The sequence below is a fragment of the Erinaceus europaeus genome, chromosome 10, assembly GCF_950295315.1.
Source record: "Erinaceus europaeus chromosome 10, mEriEur2.1, whole genome shotgun sequence".
In the NCBI taxonomy this organism is placed as follows: Eukaryota; Metazoa; Chordata; class Mammalia; order Eulipotyphla; family Erinaceidae; genus Erinaceus; species Erinaceus europaeus.
Window position 1 is genome coordinate 99,219,343 of NC_080171.1, and position 19,239 is coordinate 99,238,581.

Below are 19,239 nucleotides of genomic sequence, written 5' to 3' on the forward strand. Positions count from 1 at the left end.
TTTGCCTGAGTCTGAAATCTGACATGCAGATGGATCCAAGTGATTGGGGAGGTGATGTCATGGCTGGGAAAAGGACCAGAAAGTTGGATCAGGGAAGAGAGTAGCTCCCTAATATGGGAAAGGGGTATAAATATTGTTGACTGTAAACCCCATAGATTTGATGTGATCTGGGGCCCATAATTATCTTAGGAGCATGTGTGAACTCTGCATCCCTCTAGATCTGAGCTCACATTCTGTGGTTATGAGTAGGAACATCCCATGCTGCCCCAGTATCGACCCATCTTCCTCAGGGGTAGCATAGAGTATGTTGTCTATCCTGGAACATTGTCTACCATTGTTGATCCAAGTTGAGGGCAAGGTCCTATGGGGGCCCACAAAGGGGTCTATTTTGTTGTTCCTGATAGAAATGACTGGTAACAATGGAGAGAAGGATTTATTCAAATTCTAGGCCCATCAAGTCTGCTTGGGAATCTCAGGATTACCTGATTAGGGTCCCAGCTGGTGGAATGGCCTGATAGTGACTAAAGAGTCATTGTTAAAGTATGCCAGTCTCTTGCCCTTATTCAGCTTTTGCAGTCCTTTCTTTGATAAGGTCAGCTTTGGAGTGAGTGAGAGAACTGTAATAGGTGAGGAGGGTATCTAAGTCTAAGTGGATGCTATTTCATTATGAACTTAATACGGACTCACTGCAGACTATTGTGTACTTTTGCTTTCAGGTATATATTTTGCCCTAATTTATGGATACATGTGAACATATGCTCTATCTAACGGGACCTGGTCTATATCTAGATTTTAGGACTTTGTTAGGAAGTGAACCTCCTGGAATGGAATTAGAAACTACCATGAAAGGAAAGGTCTCACCCGAGTGATGAGGGTGAAGGGTTGGCATTCCATGCCTGACGTCTGAGGTGACGCATGCTGAGATGGTACTTGTTGCATTGATTAGGTTGGAATTGGCAGATACAATATCATTTGATATGTCTTGAGAGAAGCATGCAGGGAAGTGAGCCCCATCCCAGAGGTTCCAGGATTGGGAGAAACATAGGTTCTATAGAGGAAGCAGGAGATTCCTGTTGTCTTAGGGTTTAAGAAGGCAATAGATAGTTATTTCAATAATCATATTGTTTGGCAGTTGGGTTAACTTTGAAAAATCCCTTTGTTAGGATTTGCTGTATCATACACACCATCACCATATTTTATGTCCTTTGACATTATTTGCATATAGCTATGCCACCAGTTGCTTTTGTTCTCCCTGGAATAAGCTTTTAAGAGAGTCAATATATCAAAGACTCAGCCTATGTATTAAAAAGACTCAGTCTGTGCTTTAAAAAGTTTGAGACATTCAATCAGTTTTTCCCCTCTCATATTACTGAAATAGTGATTTATATGACTACAAATTAATAGGAGTGTACATAAACACCATCCCTGCCACCAAAAGACTGTGTTCCATCCCATCCTTCCCTACCCCTACCCCCCATGAAGCTGAACATCCACCCTCACCCTCCACCGGTGCCCTACTACAAATTTAGTCACATCCTCAGGCAAGTTCTTTATCCCTTCCAACCTCTGGCTGCACAGCTCTGCCAGGCAGTGATCTTGAGAGGCTTACATAAGATCCTGTGGACAGCACAGCTTCCGGCACCCAATGGCCATCAGCCACGATCAGGACCATGACCACCATCATTACCTCGAGGTGGAGACATTACTGGTACAGGTGTTGCTACTACCAGAGTTATTATTGATTCTTCCATCAAAGCATGTCCCTGTGTGGAACATGGGACATGTAACTCACCTGGTTACTTGTCTCATTCCCTTACTTGACTGTAAACTTAGTGAAAATAGGACATCAGCTTTTATCCCATGTGACTCCCTAACACCAGTCTGGGAGGGACAGTCATTTCCTCCTCCTCACTGGGAGGCTGCAAGGTCGAGCACTGTTCCTGTTTTGCAGATGTAGGATCCAGGCTCAGAGAAGTGAGGTGACAGGCTCAAGGCCACTCAGCCTGAGAGCAGCAGATACAGACCCAGGCCTGTTTGCTGCTGGACTCGAAGTTCTCTGCTGTCATTATTCATCACCCTCAGTGTCGTCCTCTCCTAAGCCGTTATGAGAAGGCGCTGTGCCCTTTTCTCGTCCAATCAATGAGTGGTCTGTTGGGCAGCGTGTTGGTTTCATGAAAGAAATGTAATGAAAACCAGATTTTTTTCAACATGATATCGCATTCCCCACAGAGACTGTCAGTTCTCGTGTTCCAATAAAACGGCTAAAAAAACAGCCACTTAAAGAGCTTTAAAGATTATTCATGGAAAAATTATGCTGAGGAAAAATAGAGCAATCCTCTGAGATAGTCAAGCCCCACGGTCAGTTTTTCCAGCTGTTTGTGCCATATTGGGCAGGCAGCAGGGACCACACGCTGCTAAACAAGACCAGAGTCCCCCACCCCCACCCACCCCTGCCAAAGGGACATGGAGAAATTAACTTGCCCATCACCCAGCTCACAATCAATCCCAGAAGGCACATCCCTGCTGTTGCCACAAGGTGAACACCCTAAGCTTTGGGGGGGCGGGGGGATGGCCAAAATGTATATTTCAGTAGCACAGAATTCCATCACTGGCATAGAGGCCACTGCCATCTCTGGGTCCCAGCTGAATGGAAATTCTTCTGCTTCTCTGTCAGACCAGGCTGCTGGTCAACAATGCAGGGAATGGGAGGAGCTGCGACCCAAGCTTCCCAGAGCAGCATTAGTGATGACACTGTACTCAGGGAGGAGATCGCAGCCTCTTCTGCTTGCCACCTCCTTCCGCATCAGGATCAAGGGGCATCTGAGGCCCGCGTGCCGCCCACGGCCATTCAGACAATAAGAAGAGGGGAGGTGGAGCCGGCCTCATGCTGCAGGATGAATTAACAGCTGAGTGGAAGAGACAGAGCAGGGATGAGCAGAGAAGCCTGGGAAATCCTGAACACAAGACTCAGAGGCAGGAGCCACATGGAAGGAATAAGGGCCATCGGGAGTAGAAAGTAAGCAGAAAGGCTGAGGAAGTTACCAGAAGAACATCAGAGCACTCAGTTTGGACTTGGCTCTGAGTCATCCTTTAAAATGACAGTAAGAAGGGCCAGGAAGGAGACTTGGTGTCAGAACAGCATTGTATGTATGAACCTATGGGATGGATCCTCAGCACTGCTTAAAAGCAGAGAAAGAAAGTCTAGACCATCACTTTCTGTTTGTTTGTTTTGTTTGTTTGTTTGTCTGTTTTAATGGCAAAGCAATGCTTCGCTCTGAACCTTTCATTTAGAAAGTAACAATAAATAAAGGCCAGCAAGATAGCTCACTTGGGAAGGTACCTGCGTGGTAATCCATATGACCTAGGTTCAAGCCTAGTCCCTGCTATGCTGGGGGAAGCTTCAGTGCTGTGGTGTCTTTCCATACCTCCCTCTGTCTCTCCATTTCTGTCTCAGTCTGAATGGAGTTGGTCTGGAACACTGAAGTCACAGCAACAACTAAATAAATAAATAAATAAATAAATTGCAGTAATGGAAGTACTGAGTACAGAGGAATCGTTGAAATAGGACATTGAAGTGTCTATACAAGCCTGGCACACAGCTGGTGCATAACAGATGTCTACCCACCCCTTCTCTCTTCCTCCAGAATAACAGCTGGACCTTCTCCAGTGCATAATTCCTGGAGGAAGTGCCTCCTACTTAGAACCTCCCCTTTTTTGTGTCACTGTGTTTCTTAATCTGGAGTTTTCATCATGACCTGCCCTTTGAACTGTTAGAAGTCCCTCCAAGTCCCACTATCCTGAGTTCAAGCCCTGCCTCCAGCATGTAGGAGTCATGTAAGCCCCAGCTTTCTATTTGTAAAAAAGGGGCTATCTAGCCACAGTCCTCACTTCAGGTATCACATACACACACTTGCGCGCACGCGCGCACACACACACATACACACACACACACCACCTCCCTCCCCCTATAATGCCAGGGTCAGTATTCGACCCCACTGGCCATTATTATTTCCATGTGATCACTCCAGTTCAGACCACAGTGGGAGGAGACATGTGACGTGCCCTTCACAAAATAATTGCCTGAGCCCAGGGCAGGAGCTAAAGTGACTCAGACAGTGAAGCTGTAATCCCGTGGACTTGCTGCTTGATAAACAAGGTGAATTCCACCCGCTGCAGGATTCATTTATTGAGCAATATCTGCAGCAAATCAAAAACAAAGTAGGATGGCTTCCTGGAGACACTACACTGCACAAGGCCTGACTGACTGAGCAGAGCTGCCTCTGCTCCAGCCTGTGAGCAGAAGCTCTTCATGGAGCACATGTGAAGTCACCTGAGGAGCACACCCAGCCTTGCGGCAGCCAGCAAAACCAAAACCTGCAGGGCTGGGCCCGAAGATTCTGATCCATCCCCTGATTAAGAATCACAGCCTCAGGGCCAGAGAGCTAAGTCACTGAGGAGGATGCCTGGGCCCCAGGTCTGACCCCTAGTACCACATGGGAGGAAGCTCCAGGGCTGTGATATCTCTTTACTCTGTCTGAATTTTAAAAAAGGGGGGGCGGAGCAGTCCTGAGCAGTGTAATCATGGTTGTATTAAGCCCTAGCACTACAGGTTTTTGTTTGTTTGTTTGTTTGTTTTAATTAGAGGCTCAAAGAAGCTGAAGTTAGTGTGGGAATATGCATGCCTACAGTTCAGATGTAGTGGCAGCAGCTGCACACATCCTCTCAGGGCTTCCATGGACCCTCTCTGGACTGAGGTCCTAGACAACAACTTTTAACAATGGGGCTGTGCTTCTTGACTTCACTGTCAGAGCCCGTTCTTCAGCTGCCCTGTGAGTTTGGACCTCAGACAACCCTCCCTCCCTCCTTCCTTCCTCCAAGTCAGACTGCCAGGCAGCCCAGTGATTTTTTTCCCAGGCATGAGGCTCCTAGTTCAACCCCCAGCATAACATGTATTGGAGTGATGTCCTGGCATGTCTCTCTCCTCTCTGCCTTAGGTAAAGCACTCTCTCCCTCCCCACCCTCTCTCATATGTAATAGACATTGATTTTTTAAAAAGAGAGAAAAAAGACTTTATACAGACCTCAGAGGGTTGCTGTCAGGGCTAAGTGTGAAGTCACTGCAGAGTTGTGGCAGGACACAGACAGCATACACAAATGGAGGAAAGTTCTAGAACAGCACTCTTTATACAGATTAGAGAAAGTATAGAAGAACCCCAAAAGACAGCATCAGGACAGCAATGGTGGGAGACACCTCCAGGCCTGCGCAATAGAGAGGACTCATAAGGACTGTGGTCTCCCAGACCCCCCAGATGAGCTGGAGGAAGATGTGCCCAGCCTCACTCTCCCACCTTCCTCCAGTCCCCTCTTAAGGATACCACTCTTGGACTCGAAATACATCTTACTGATGCTAGAAAGTAGCCCACCTGGCAGAATGCCTGCCTTACCATGTGGGAAGCCTTGGATTCAAGCTCTGACACTACATGAGAGCACCATGGCATCAGAGGAAGCCTTCATGGGTGGTGGTACAGTGCTGTAGTGTCTCTCCTTCTCTCTCTCTCTCTCTCTTTCTTCCTGAAATAAGATGAAAAAAAATCAGAGACAGTGAAATCACATGTGTTCAGGCCTTACTGCTGCTTAAAACAAATAAGAAAAATGCATACTGTTAAGTCTCAAGTCTGTCACTCACCAGCTGGGTGGCCTTGAATCAGTCACACCAGGGGTCCACAGGCCAAACTGCTGGTGCCCACGTGCCCCCACAGGCTGTTGCCTTCACCTCTGTGTTAGCCAGCAGCACAGGCTATGCAGTGGGCACTGGGGTTTGTGCATCAGGACACCAGTCAACCTGAAAGGTAGCTCTTCTACTGGGACGGAGGTCTTGGTGTCATGTGCACAAGATGCTACAGGGCTGTGTGAACCTCGTCCTGCCTGTGGCAGCCTGGCCCCGGCCCAGGCCCACCTCCAGTGAGAGCCTGCCATCATTCTCTCTTTTCTTTCTCTGCTTCTAGGCCCCTCCACCGGTTCCAGTTCTGCGAGGTTCAGCCGGAGGCCTACCTGTCCAGATGCATCTGTCGCCGGCAGCCTCCCCACACCTCCAGTGCCAAGACACAGGAAGAGCCACAGCCTGGGCAACAAGTGGGTGATGAGTTGAACCCTGCTCCAACCTGCTCAGGCTCTAGGCTGGGCTGAGCACCAGGCAGGGGCTAAGGGAACTCTGGGAATACTTGCTTACTGGGGCCATTCTACCCCATCTGGGAGTTGCTGGTGGGAGCTCTTGGTATCCTAGCAGGTACCCTCTCCTCAGATTGACACAGCTCTGGAAGAGGTAGGATGACTTGACAGGACAGCCCATGTGGTGGTGGTGGGTGACACTAGATCAGCAATGAGTGGAGGAAGTACACAGGTAGGCATTCCAGAAAGTTTGCTCAAGCTCGCTTAGTGCCTCCCTCATGTCAAACTCCAGAGTTCAGTGGACATGTGACTGTCACCTAGGGCAGTGCTGGGTGTCTCCTGGCACCTGTCAGTGCTATTGCTGAGTCTCTGGTGGCCTGTTGCTACAGGCAGCCTCTTAGAGCAGTGAGCCTGCACTGGTTCACCCAGCCTCATGGCTGAGACAGCTGCTTGACAGGGACATGTGACCAGGGACATGTGTGGTCCTCAGCATGGCCAGGGGAACCATGACCATGTCCCCAGGGTGTTGGGCACAAGCTTCTGAATAAATACCTCCCTTTCCCTGGCCCTTCTTGTTCCTCTCATCTCTTTTCCCTCTTTCCTCCCATCTCTAGCCTCTTCTTTCTTCCCTCCTTCCTGGAGAATCCCCTCTTCCTTCCTTCTTTCCTTACATCTTTCCAACATAAGACACAGTCCCACCCATCTCAGGATGACCCCAAAGTTGCCCATAGGCTGCAACGGAAAGAAAAAGTACTGTCTCACTCTGCTGGATTCTCTACTAGTGGCTGAGCCTGGGGGAGAGATCTGTACATCTCCCCCTTGGAGAGCTGAATCCAGTGAGGTCAACAGGGTGGGGTAGCTGTTGTTGGTGAGTAAGGGTGGAACGAGGATCTGGACCAGGTGTGTGTGACTCCAGAACCAGCCATGCTAGCTGCAAAGCCACGCTGCCCTGTTCACCTGCATGCCCCTCCTTGCTCATAAGCACCATCTGCTCACTCGAGCCTCATAGTCATCTGGGAGACAGGTGAGACTGACAAGTGTTGTTAGTGTCCACAGATGGATGGAGAAACTGAGGCTCAGGAAAAGGGTGACTTGCCCAAGGTCACACTGTGAGCAGGGCAGAGCCCAGACATGTGCTAGGGCTCTGGGGGGGTGGGTGGGTGGGGGCTTTCTCTGGCAACCACACAACCTACTCAGGACCCCAGGGCAAGTGGAACCACCATGACATCAGAGATAAGGGGCTTTGCCTTCTTTCTCCCTTTCCGTTTTCAGTATGATGTGTCAGTTGAGTGTAGTTGAGAGTAAAAGTGCGACATTCCCATCGGAGAAAGCGAGGCACCTGCTGGACGACAGCGTCCTAGAGTCCCGCAGCCCCCGCAGGGGCCTCGCGCTCACATCCTCCTCCGCCATCACCAATGGACTCTCCCTAGGTAAGCAACTCTGGCCTGCACACAACAGTGGGTGGGCCACAGCCCAGTGTCTGCTCCATGTCTGTCAGTCATTGTGCAGCATCCAGTGGCCCCCCTCATCCCTTGCAGAGAGGTTTCCCTGAACAGGTTCCCAGGGCCAGGGAGCCCTTTGCTTCTGGCAGAGCACAAAGTGCCTTGGGCCTGTCTTTATCCCGCTGGCCGTCCCCAAGCATGGCAGGCATATGAGACCAGCTGGCTTTGGATGGCAGTTGCCAAAGCCTGACTGCTGCCACCAGTGGAACTTCTGTTCCTGTGGGAATGACAGGCCCCAGTGCTACGCATGGCAGGGTACATCAGTGGGGTGGACCACCAGGGGCTCACTTGTGTCCTCGTTTTCACACTGAGAAGCTAGACTTAGGAACGATGATAAATTCGTCTCCAGGGCTGAAACTGCATCCAGAAATGGTGCCTGTAGCAGTGGACGGGCCAGAAACTGTTGCTGAGGTGGGGACAGACAGAAGCTGCCATGAGAGCTGAGGATGTCATTGAGCTCTGGTCACAGGTCCACTGTGCCCAGGTTACTTATCATTACAGCCATCAGACAAAATGGCTCCCTGCTGGTTATGTCCTGTCAGTATGCCTGTGCTTCTATAGTTTATGTCTGTGTCTGTCTGCCTTCCCAGTTGTCAGACTGGGGGTTGAATCTTGTGCTGTCTGTAGAGAGGTGGGGGAGGGGGCATCAGTCTGGGTTGTGGAGAGCAGGAAAAATGGGCAGGACACTCATGTCCCATGACCCCAAGAAATGAGGCCAGACTCCAAAGCAATAAATATTATTCCAGGGGTAGCTATCAGTCACCCCTACAAAGTCTATGTCAAGCAAAATTCTACCATCTGTCCTGGGAGGAGGCTGTCCTATTTGGACCCAGTAAGGGATGTACAACAATTTATAATAGTGTATAATTGTGCCCTCAGAGAAGGTCTGGGACCAGCATGGTGGGGAAAGCTGAGTTAGACCAGGTGACCAGGCTTATTCTCAGGCCTTAATATGCTGATGGGCATGATAGAGCCCCAAGAAATCAATAAGGGGCCAGTTTCCCAGAATATCTGGAACCTTTTTTCTTGGAGTGTTCTTTGAGACTGGGATTCTCAGCTAGGTAGCAGAACAACTAGTTAACCTCTAGGAAACCTTCTGAGCTGTGCTCAAGTTCAGATTCTTCTATTCTTGAGACATAGGCTTGAGTCAGACATCACGATGCTCAGTACTCAGGCAGGAGGCTACTGGGTGCTTTGGACCTCAGCCCCTCAGCTCAGGAAGCTCATGCTTTTCTTATTTGGAGCTAATAATCCAAGAGGGAGTTGCCTGTGGCCGGATTGGGGCTAGACTGGTTCTCATCACCCTGTAGTTAGGACCATTGTTCACACTGATCCTAAGGATCCTGGGCTTCCCACCCCCACCTTTCCCACTGCCCAGCCTTGGTGCCAGCAGGCAGCCCAACTAAGATGCCTCCCAGGAGAATACTGAGGTATTGCATATGATTGTTTGAAGTGACAGGGTGAAAACCTCTGTGAATAGTACAGGCTTTGGAGAGTCCCTAGTTTGAATCCTTCTTGAGTATACACTGCCCCATGTGTGAACTGACCACCTCCCAGGGCCCTATTCAACTCGGGATGCTGCTCTGTGACCAGAATCTGGTCAAGTCCCTGCCTTTTAGAAGGGAAAGTGCCCACCTGGTCTCTGCCTTCAGCAGGTATGGTCTGTCCTAGCACTAGTTTCACTCAGGCCAGAAGGGAGGTAGTGGCTGAATCAGTCCAGGCCCAGAGAGAGGCCTGGAGCAGACCCCAGTGGGCCAACAGGCAAGCATTTACAGTTGCAGTCTTCAGAAAGGCTCTGGGAAGAGATGAGGGGGTCCTATGAGGTGACGTTGGCACTCCCAGGGCAGAGAATCAGAAACAGTGGCAGCACAGATTCAAGTCACCCTGACACCCATGGGGCCAGTAAGCTGTTTCTCCAGGCTTTGTGTGGAGCTCAGGGGTCTGGGCTCAGTGACCTCAGGAGAATAGGCCCCTCTGGGGTTGGCACGTCTTCTGTGAGGCCATCGAGCTCACTGATCTGTGTTCCTTTTCCAGGCAGTAGTGAGAGCTCAGAGTTTAGTGAAGAGATGTCTTCAGGGCTGGAAAGGTGAGTGTGGTCCCAGCTGGGCCTCTCTCCTAGGGAGATGCTCAGGGCTCCAGGGAACTGAAGGCAGGCTGCCAGCAGGGACCAGCCCCACCCATCTCACCCCAGGGGCCCAGGCTGGTTGAGGCTGCATTGGGTTTCTCAGGCCAGCTGAGCCCAGGGACAAGGCTGACTAGAAGAGTTGGAGAGCAGGTGGGCATGGGGGACAGGGTGCCGAGCCCATGCTCTGAGCAACCCCACTCATATATGTTCCAAGGCAAGCCCAGGAGCCTGAGGCAGAACCTCTTCCTCAGGTCAAGCTGCCAAGAAGACCTGGGAGCAGATTTGGTCTCCTTGTGGGTTTTTGAAGCCAGAAGCCTCAGAATGGGCCTAGAACGGAGATGGATATGGGGCTCCGCCTAGTGGGGAATAAGAGTGTTGCACCCACACAACCTCTGGCCTTGGGCTAATACCTACCCTGTTGGGCACAGGTGACAGCTAAGTGGCCACAACTGCCCTGCATCCTCATGCAACCCTGGCAGCAAGCCCACCTTCGCCGGGAATTGTGTCTCACTCGATAATTCACTCACTGCATCTGTTCCACCTGCTGAAACTTTCTCAATGCAAGGCATAGGGGTGGGTGCTGAGAAGAAGACAGGGAATCCGTGGATGGGGAGCCTCCACAGCCATAACAGCTTGAGGGTGAGGGGCATCATGGTGACTCAGGTCTGAGGAGAGGCAGGGAGCAGTCCATGTGTGGCACAGAGTCCTGCAGAGAGGCAGGTTGGCAGTGCCCTTCAGAGTGGCCCCTCTGATGGTGTCCAGGGCCTGTGTGTACACACACACACACGCACAGCACAGTACGCATGTACACTCACACATGTATGTGCATATCCACTCTCACATACATGTTTGAGCTCATATATGTAAGACCGCACATGTATATATTTAAATACAGGCATGCTTACATATATATGTGTGTGTTCATCTGTACATATACACACACACATAAATTCTCCCTCTGGTGTTAAGGCCTCCTGTCTCCTCAGTCCCCATCATCATAAAGTGACCTAAGGGGAGTTGATTCTCATGCAGCAAGTTCTCTCTGGTCTTTGTTGAGCAGTTCCTATGTGCCACACATGGACCTTCAAATACTCTGATGTGTAGTATTTCCATTTATACATGTGGCAGCGTGGCTCAGAGCAGTGAGGTGATTCACACTTCCCACTCCTCTGGTGGACAGAGCTGACTCAAATCTTTACCCCCTGGCCGCTGGACCCACCTCATTACCACTGTCCTCTGGCCCCATCCAACCCACCTGTGACAGCTAGAGGGACTGGAAGTTCAGCAGTTCTTTCCCTCTGCCCAATCTAGGACTCCTAGAGGAAAGTTTGCTCTCCTCCCCTCTGGGGAGCTCAGGCACACAGGCCCTGCTGCCCTTGTCCTGGAGGTTACCCCAGCAACCGGCATGAGCCAGGCAGGACCTCAGGGCACGTTCTAGAGCTGATGAACACAAGTTGAGTTCCTGCAGCACCAGTTGGGGGCTCCTGGGGAGATTCTGAAGAAAGAGACCTTTAGGCAAGCCAGCATCTCCCTGGCCACAGACCAGTGGGGAAAACATGGAAAAGACAGGCTTAATACCCAGATTCTGAGCACCAACCAGACCTGGACCTATTGATTGGTTGATTCATTCATTCATTCATTCATCTGTTTGCTCATTCATTCACTCATTCATTCATTCACTCATTAGGTTTATATTAAGCATCTAATTCCCGCCAGACATCCTGCTAGTCACTGGGGGCAGGGAGATACAGCTCTTGCTAAGTATCTGTGATTATTGAGGTTACCAGAAAGAAAGTGGTGAGAAGACAGCCTGCCCCAGAGAGACAGCCTGTGCTGGACCCACTAGTGCATGCTGTGAGCCATAGAATGTTTGGAGAAGTTCCTGCTTTCATTTAGAATTTAGCATTGGATCCGCTTTCCACCTGTATGCCTTTAGTAGGTGCTGTTTGGTGTGGGGCCTCCTGCAGTGCTGGTGTCACAGCTGACTCCCCTGTGCCAGGGTCCTGCCTCCAGCAACCTTGAGAATGGCCCTGCAGGGAGGGACAGTGTCCTGCTTCTCAGTCCCTCTGGCCCTAGATCCTGGTGTAGCCTCTCCTTGCTGAGGGGAGTGGGAAGCCACCTGCTCAGAAGCTCTCGGTGGGCCTGGGTTGTCCCTCCAGTCCCTTCCCAGAGCTCAGACAGTCCAGACTATCCAGATGCTAGCTGTCCCAGGCTTCCAACACCTAGAGCTTAGCCTCCAGTCTTTGTTTCCACCTTCTTTGAGGCTCTTTTTCATGTTTGCCTAAATAATCACTCCCTAAACACGTCTTCATTCTAGACTTTGTGGGAGACACCATGGGAGAGTTAGATTCACCTCATACCCCTTGACAGTCTTCTTTAAGTGCTGCTTTTGTCTCTCACTGGTCAGTGATCTACACATAGTATCACCTGGGCCTCCCTTATTCTTAACTAACTTTTGCCCATCCAGAACTCAGCTTCACTGGGTCCTCTCTGCACCCCTGGTCTCCCTCAGGCTCTACTGCCCTCACCCCATAAAAGGGAGAAGGTCCCTTCTTCTCCAGAAGCTGGGGCATTCACCTGCCTTGAGTCTGGGTCCAAAGACAAGAGCCAGCCCAGAAAGAGCCTCCAAAACACTTTCTGGCTAAGTGGAACCTCCCTTCCCAGAAAGCCCACCAGCTGTTCCCACAGATGTTGTAAGAACACAACTGTCTCTCATAGTTAAACCTGCATGAGCAACAGTGGCTTTGGAAAGGGAGCCAAGAGTGCAGGAGAAACTAGGCCCCACCCTGAGGAAGGAGCTGTGAGGAAGGAAGAGACCCTGGTTTTTCTAGTCCAAAAAGGCCAGGCTAGGTTAGGAGGGAATCACTGAAGTTTAGGGGCACAACCTTCAGCTCATTTGCCCACCAGTCCTCTCACCCTGATGATGTGCTTGTCCTGGGTCAGGGAAGGAAATGAAGCCAGAACTCAGGATGAAAGACTAGAAAACCCATGGCCACTGACACACACACACACACACACACACACACACACACACCTCTGTCAGTTTGAGACTATATTTTAATCATCCTTGATCACCCTGCCCCACTGTGAATGGGAGGGGTGGTGGGTCCCCAGTGTCTATCAGTGGAATCATTTGGCTTTTTCTTGCACATTTTCCTTTCCCGAGTTTAAAACCAATCTCAGAGGACATCACTTGGGAACCTAGAACTCCAGGGAGAGGACCAGATCAGACAAAGGAATATCCATGCCCCCAGTTCCTGTTTTTGCTGGGACTATAAAATGAGAATTCAAGAAGCCAAACAAGCAAGGTCACAGGGCCTGTGTGACAAGGAGAGACATGAACAGACTCCAGTCTGGATGCAACCAGACCAGCAAAGTGCTGGCCAGGTCTCAGCCCCTGGTTCTTCCTAGAGACAACCCCCTTCACCATTCCCCAACCCCCTCCCCCCACACACACATTTCCTGGGGCAGGCCCTTAGAACCAAAAGCCAGGAATCACTGGGAGTGGGGTGAGAGTGGACCCACTCCTTTCTGAAGACTCTTCCTAATATTTCTGTCCTGTAATGTTCCTGTTCCCCTGTCCTGTGAGTGGGGACAACAGCAGCACACTGTACTTTCCCAAGGAGAGGAGGAAGGTGGCTCTGAAAGGCATTTGCGCCATGTACTAATTAGCAAGCAAGTAGCAAGTGTAGATGTTGCACCAGGTTGGCTTGGTACAACCTGAGACTTCATCTTAGAAATGGAAGTGGGAGGGACTACATCAATCTGAGCATCAGTAAAAAGTGCTCCTTTATACCCGATTTGAAAACAAGAATGTCAGCCCGCAAGCTGAATGTTAAATGAAGTTTTAAAAAAGAGGGACAAAAATCGATGATTGAGATAAACATAGATGCACTTAATGAAAATATAGAATCGCATCCATCTTATCTCTTGAGTTGTAGGACTATTGAGTTTTTCTTTTTCTTTTTCCCTATATTCCACAATGGGTGTATGTTTCTTTTTCTATCCAGGCTTTTCAAAAAAGATGAAATCAGAAATGTTTACTGACTCATTTTTTGAGAGAGAAATTATGAAAAATACCGTGTAGAGTTTATTCCAAAACACCATGCCATCCATCTTCCCTGGTCTGAAGTCTCCAGTCCGTGTGGAAGGGCCTTCTCACATGAGAGACAGCCTGTAGGACCAGGATGGGCTGTGGGCCACCAGGAGTGCTCAGGTTATTTGGGGGGGTCCAGTGGTCAGAGGAAACCCTTCTGGTGCAAGGGGGAAAGGACCAGGAAGGAAAGTCTGATAACCTTCTCTGAAGCTAGGCTGTTTGCTTCCTTTCCTAGATGGAGGAGTCTGTGGGGATCTAGCCAGCTTCAGTCAAGGTGTACAGCAGGGAGGTACAGAATGAGGGTACACTGGGGAACTCAGAAGAGCTCACAATGGGATTGGGGATTATGGGAAACTAGGCAGAGCTCATGGTAGAGTCAACAGACAGATCAGCCATGCCAGATCCACAGAAGACCATGAAGAAGACATACATGATCCAAGTCAGACTGCAGATTCAAGGGTAGCTTCTGGAAGAAGTGATGGTTAAGCAGAGGTCCAAGGACAGTGAGCCCTTGAAGGGAGTCCTGGGCTGCAAGGCTTTAGTCATATACCATGAATGAGAAGTGACCCAGGAATGCCCTGTATCACTGAGAATCCCTGAGGGAGACAGGCTTCAGGAATTCAGCTCTCAGTGGGCCTCTGCAGTGAAAGGACATGGTCTGACCCCTGAACACTGCCAGCAGTGCTGGGAGTCTGAAGCCAGAACTGCTTACTTTCTTAAGGACCTCAAGCATATCCCTCAACTTCTCTGAGCCTCAGCTTTCTCGGCTCAATAGTGATAGTGCTCGCAGGAAACACTTAGCACATAAATGGTTGTCACTAACTTTGGGAAGCTTACTTTGAGAATTTTAGCAAGTCTCACTCACTAGGTAGCTCTTCTAGCAAAATACATGATCCAGGGGTCTAGCCCTGAGGAATTGGAAGAATAGGAGGAGCGTGAAGAGAAAGTGTCCCAAATGTCATTTAGTCATGGCGGGGTGGGTGGCCTGGAATGAAGGCAACCGCCTCCAGGCTGAGCTGAGGTGTATGAAGGGGTGCTACACGTGATGGCCAAGAGTCTAAGAGGTTTTGTGATGCAGTTTCGTCCCTGTGCATGGTTTGTGCATCCTTTTTAGCTGGTGAAATCTTCCAGCGTCCTTAGGTAGATGCCAGGAAAATGGAGCCAAGCCTACTACCCCCAAATTAGTTTGTATTTATTTATCTGTTTATTTTGCTCTTTGTATGCAAATGTGTATTAATCATTTCCATTGAAGCCTTAGACAGTGAAATGTGTGCAAACATTTAGACAATTTCTTTTTTTCTCTTTTTCAATAGTGATTTGACAGTGGATCACAGGATTATCATTCTACTCTGCGCCCACTGCCAGAGTTCTGTGTCCCACCCATTGATAACCACTATAGTTCTTACAATCTTAGAGACAGTTCAGTTACTTTTTTTTTTTGCAAGTTCATGTATTTCAGTTCTCTGTATTCTACATATAAGCAAAACCATCCAGTAGTTCTCTTTTACCTTAGATTATCTTTTAAAGTATCTTTCCTTCTTAGAGAATACCTTAGGGCTTTGATAGATGGGGTTCAAAGGTACCTTGAGTTCCAAACTCTTCAGTATTTCAGAAGAAAGAGGCCAAGCTCTGGAAGCCAGCCTAGAGGTATGACGTTCACATGAGCAGAGACTGAGTGTGAGGTCGACTCTCCCAGGGCCTTGTCTGCCTCACCTGTGACAAAGGCCCAGGAGTCCCCTAGGCTTGCAAACTTCACCCCGAACCCCATGGTCTGCTTCTCCCAGAGCCATTCTTCTGCTTCTGTCCTGCCCAATCTTTTGGGTGGCAGCTCTGTTGGATTATTTGTCAAGTTTCTTGTTTCATTTCCCCCCCAAAGATGCCATTGCTTGGTCGGGCGGTGGCGCAGTGGATTAAGCGCATGTGGCGCAAAGCACAAGGATCGGTGTAAGGATCCCGGTTTGAGCCCCCAGCTCCCCACCTGCAGGGGAGTCGCTTCACAGGCGGTGAAGCAGGTCTGCAGGTGTCTGTCTTTCTCTCCCCCTCCCTGTCTTCCTCTCCTCTCTCCATTTCTCTCTGTCCTATCCAACAACGAACAACATCAACAATGGCAATAATAATAACCACAACGAGGCTACAACAACAAGGGCCACAAAAGGGGGAAAAATGGCCTCCAGGAGCGGTAGATTCATGGTGCAGGCACCGAGCCCAGCAATAACCCTGGAGGGGGGGAAAAAAAAAAAGATGTCATTGCTTGCCTTGCTGTCAGTATAAGACTCTGAAATCAGGCAAGTGGGAATCTGCCCAATAGAACCCTCTGAGAGAGAACAGTGGGCAATAATCCCTGGGCCTTTTCTGGATGCTCTCCTCTGGCCACTAGATGCAGCAGCTTCACAGGTAGCTGAGAATTCTCTCCTCACAGTCTAATATCCACAACCCATGGGCATCCATCAGTTCTTTGTTTCATTTTGGTCTCTCCTATGTATATCTTCAGTATTTCCCTCTCTACACAGACCAGATATCTAGAGGACAAGGGGTACACCTCCCATGTTACGTGCTATAGTTTTCTTTTGTTTGTTTTTGTTTTTGCCATCAGGGTTGTCACTGGGGCTCTGTGTCTACACTATGAACCCACTGTTCCCAGCAGCCATTTTTCCCCCATTTTTTTCCTTTCTATTTTCATTTGACAGGACAGAGAGAAATTGACAAAGGAGGGGTGTTAGAACAGGAGAGAGAAAGATAGACACCTGCAGATCTGCTTCATCGCTCATAAAGCATTCCCTGTGTAAATGGGGAATGGAGGCTCGAACCTGGGTCCTTTCACTTAGTACTATTTACACTTAACCAGGTGCACCACCATCTGGCCTCCACATATTATAGCTTCACCCAGCCACACAGCCTGACTTCCAGCCTCTTAAATTCAATTCCTATTGTGAGGAGAAATCATGACTGGACTGACTGGGATTAGATTCCATTCTGTCCTCGTGATTAGATATGCAGATAACTATGGGTCCCAGGGATCTACCCAGGGGATCATGCTCATGATCTAAAAGAACAGGCACCTGGGAGGAATGTCCCAGAGCCCAGGAGTAGTAAGGGTGGCAGCTTCCTGCCTACAGATGACAGTGAATCATCAGGAGAGGCCCTGAACCAAGCTCTGGCCTAGTGGAAGTGGCTTCCCATTGAGTTTACAGATAAATGTGGATTCAGGTGATGAGCTGCATCACCTAGACTTCCATAGGCTCTCTGTGCACTTGAGATAGAAGGGGGAAGCTACTTCTGCTAACAAGATTACTGAGACCTCAAGGCATTTTTTTTCCCTCCAGGGTTATCGTTGGGGCTGAATGCTTGCACTATGAATCCACTGCTCCTAGAGGCCATTTTTCCCATTTTGTTGCCCTTGTTATTATTGTTGCTGTTATTGCTGTTGTTGGATAGGACATAGAGAAATGAGGGAGGAAGGGAAGACAGAGAGGCAGAAAAAGATAGACACCTGTAGACCTGCTTCACTGTTTGTGAAGTGACTCCCCTGGAGGTGGGGAGGTGGGGGCTCGACTTGGGATCCTTTCGTGGGTCCTTTGCACTTCACACCATGCATGGTTAACCCGCTGTACTACCGTCCGGTTCCCATCAAAGCAATTTTTATCTATGACCTCTCCTACTTCCAGCCTCCTAGACCAGTAGCTGCAACTCAAGGCTTTACACAATTTAACCCCAATGCCCAAGAAACCTATAACCAAATGGGTACCTAGAAAGCAAAACTATTGCAGGACAGATGATCTTTCAGACATCCCTTGGTGAGCCTTAATGCCTGTGATGCTGTTGGCCAGACCCATGATGTTTACAACTCCCCTCCCCAGACCTTGCCTACTTCCACTTCAACAGCATCCCCCCAGCCTTCCTTATCCTAGTGTTGTGACCTTGGGCAAGTTACTCTGTCTCTCCAAGCCTCGGGTCCTTTATTTATGAGGTGAGGCTAAGAATAGTGCCGACCTCACAGTTCTGTGTTTAAACAAGGTAATGAATGAATATTACTTAGCACGTTGCCTGTCACCCAGCATCCCCATGATTGTCATTCATCTTACCATTGCCATCCTTATCCTCGTCACTTTCTCTCACCTTCCCCTCTTCATCATTCCACACACTCTTTGGGACTTGAGTGTTCTACTTGGTTGGCAGCCTAAAATTTCTCCAGACAATTTCTCATGAAGAAAACTGTCCTCAGGTTCCCAAGATCCATTTCTGAATAGGAGCAATAAATAGGCCTTCTGAGGACTCATGTTTGACCACATGAGGAAGACTGTTTCCACAATGATGGATGGGGAAGAGGTGTATGGTCCTGGTAGGAGAGCCCTTATGTCAGAGAAACCTGTGAATTCTAGAATTCACAAATATTAATGCCTGCCCACCTTGCATTTTTCTGGCCCAAAACATTACAATTAGTAATTCTGATAAATCACAAAACAGGGAAGTAATCACATCGTCTGGTCCAGTGACTGAACAACCTGGGTCTCCTGTGCTAACGACAGCCTGCCTGGGCCCAGCCAGAGACACCCTCACCCAGCACAATCCTCTTGCAGTTCTATAGGGCTCTCCATAGAGGAGGAGAAGGGAGGCTATCACAACCACAAATCTGTTCTCCTAATGGCTGGCCTGCAGGAAAGTCACACAACTATTCTTCATAGCCCTGGGCCACTCCCTGTCTCCTGGAGCAGTGGGCTCTGACTCCCACTTCCTGAAGTTTGCCTGGCATGGGCCCTATACTCACATAGGAAAGTCAGCCTCCCTTTGTGAGCATTTTTGTCTCCAACCCTAGAGGCAGACCTGTGAAGTACAAATGTCTTCACTCCCTGAGCCTCAGCTTCCTCATCTAAAGCAGGGTGCAGGAACAGTGCCTTACAGAGTTGGGGAGAATGTGCATGTGCATCATAGCAGTTAGATATGTTAGCTGCTTTCTAAGTGCCTGACATCCAAAGCCATCAGGAGGATACTTGATGGGGAAGAAGAGCAAAGGACTTGGAATCTGGGAGGTGCTTGGGCCTGAGGATTTTGTGGCCATCCACAAAAACAGGGATACTGACCAAGCCCACTGAGAATGAGCTGTGACATAACCCACCCTTCATGACATCTCAGAACCTACCATATGGAGCCTGGGCTATAGAGTCAAATAGGCCTGCATTCAAATCCTAATTTATACTCCATGCCTCTGTCAAATGCCTTCGCATCTCTGAGCCTCAGTTTCCCCATTGTGGGGGAGAGTAATGGTTTGTTCTTAAACAAAGTTTCAGTGACATCAAGAGCACTCACTAGTGGCTCTGCTGTGTGATGTCCTTGCTCTGCTTCCTCATTCTT

General features: G+C 49.3%; 1 protein-coding gene across 16 annotated transcripts in view; it reads left to right on the top strand.

Annotated features, from left to right (window-relative positions):
* RALGPS1 (Ral GEF with PH domain and SH3 binding motif 1) overlaps positions 1 to 19,239 on the top strand; it is a 353,198-nt gene that overhangs the window by 316,200 nt on the left and 17,759 nt on the right. For 11 of the 16 annotated variants that reach the window (XM_060200191.1, XM_060200189.1, XM_060200192.1 and 8 more), the window contains 3 exons: positions 6,005 to 6,131; positions 7,440 to 7,597; positions 9,704 to 9,755. In XM_060200191.1, coding sequence (XP_060056174.1) covers positions 6,005 to 6,131; positions 7,440 to 7,597; positions 9,704 to 9,755 — 337 coding nt within the window. The remainder of the gene's footprint in view (positions 1 to 6,004; positions 6,132 to 7,439; positions 7,598 to 9,703; positions 9,756 to 19,239) is intronic. The other 5 variants (XM_060200200.1, XM_060200203.1, XM_060200201.1 and 2 more) reach the window with 2 other exon arrangements.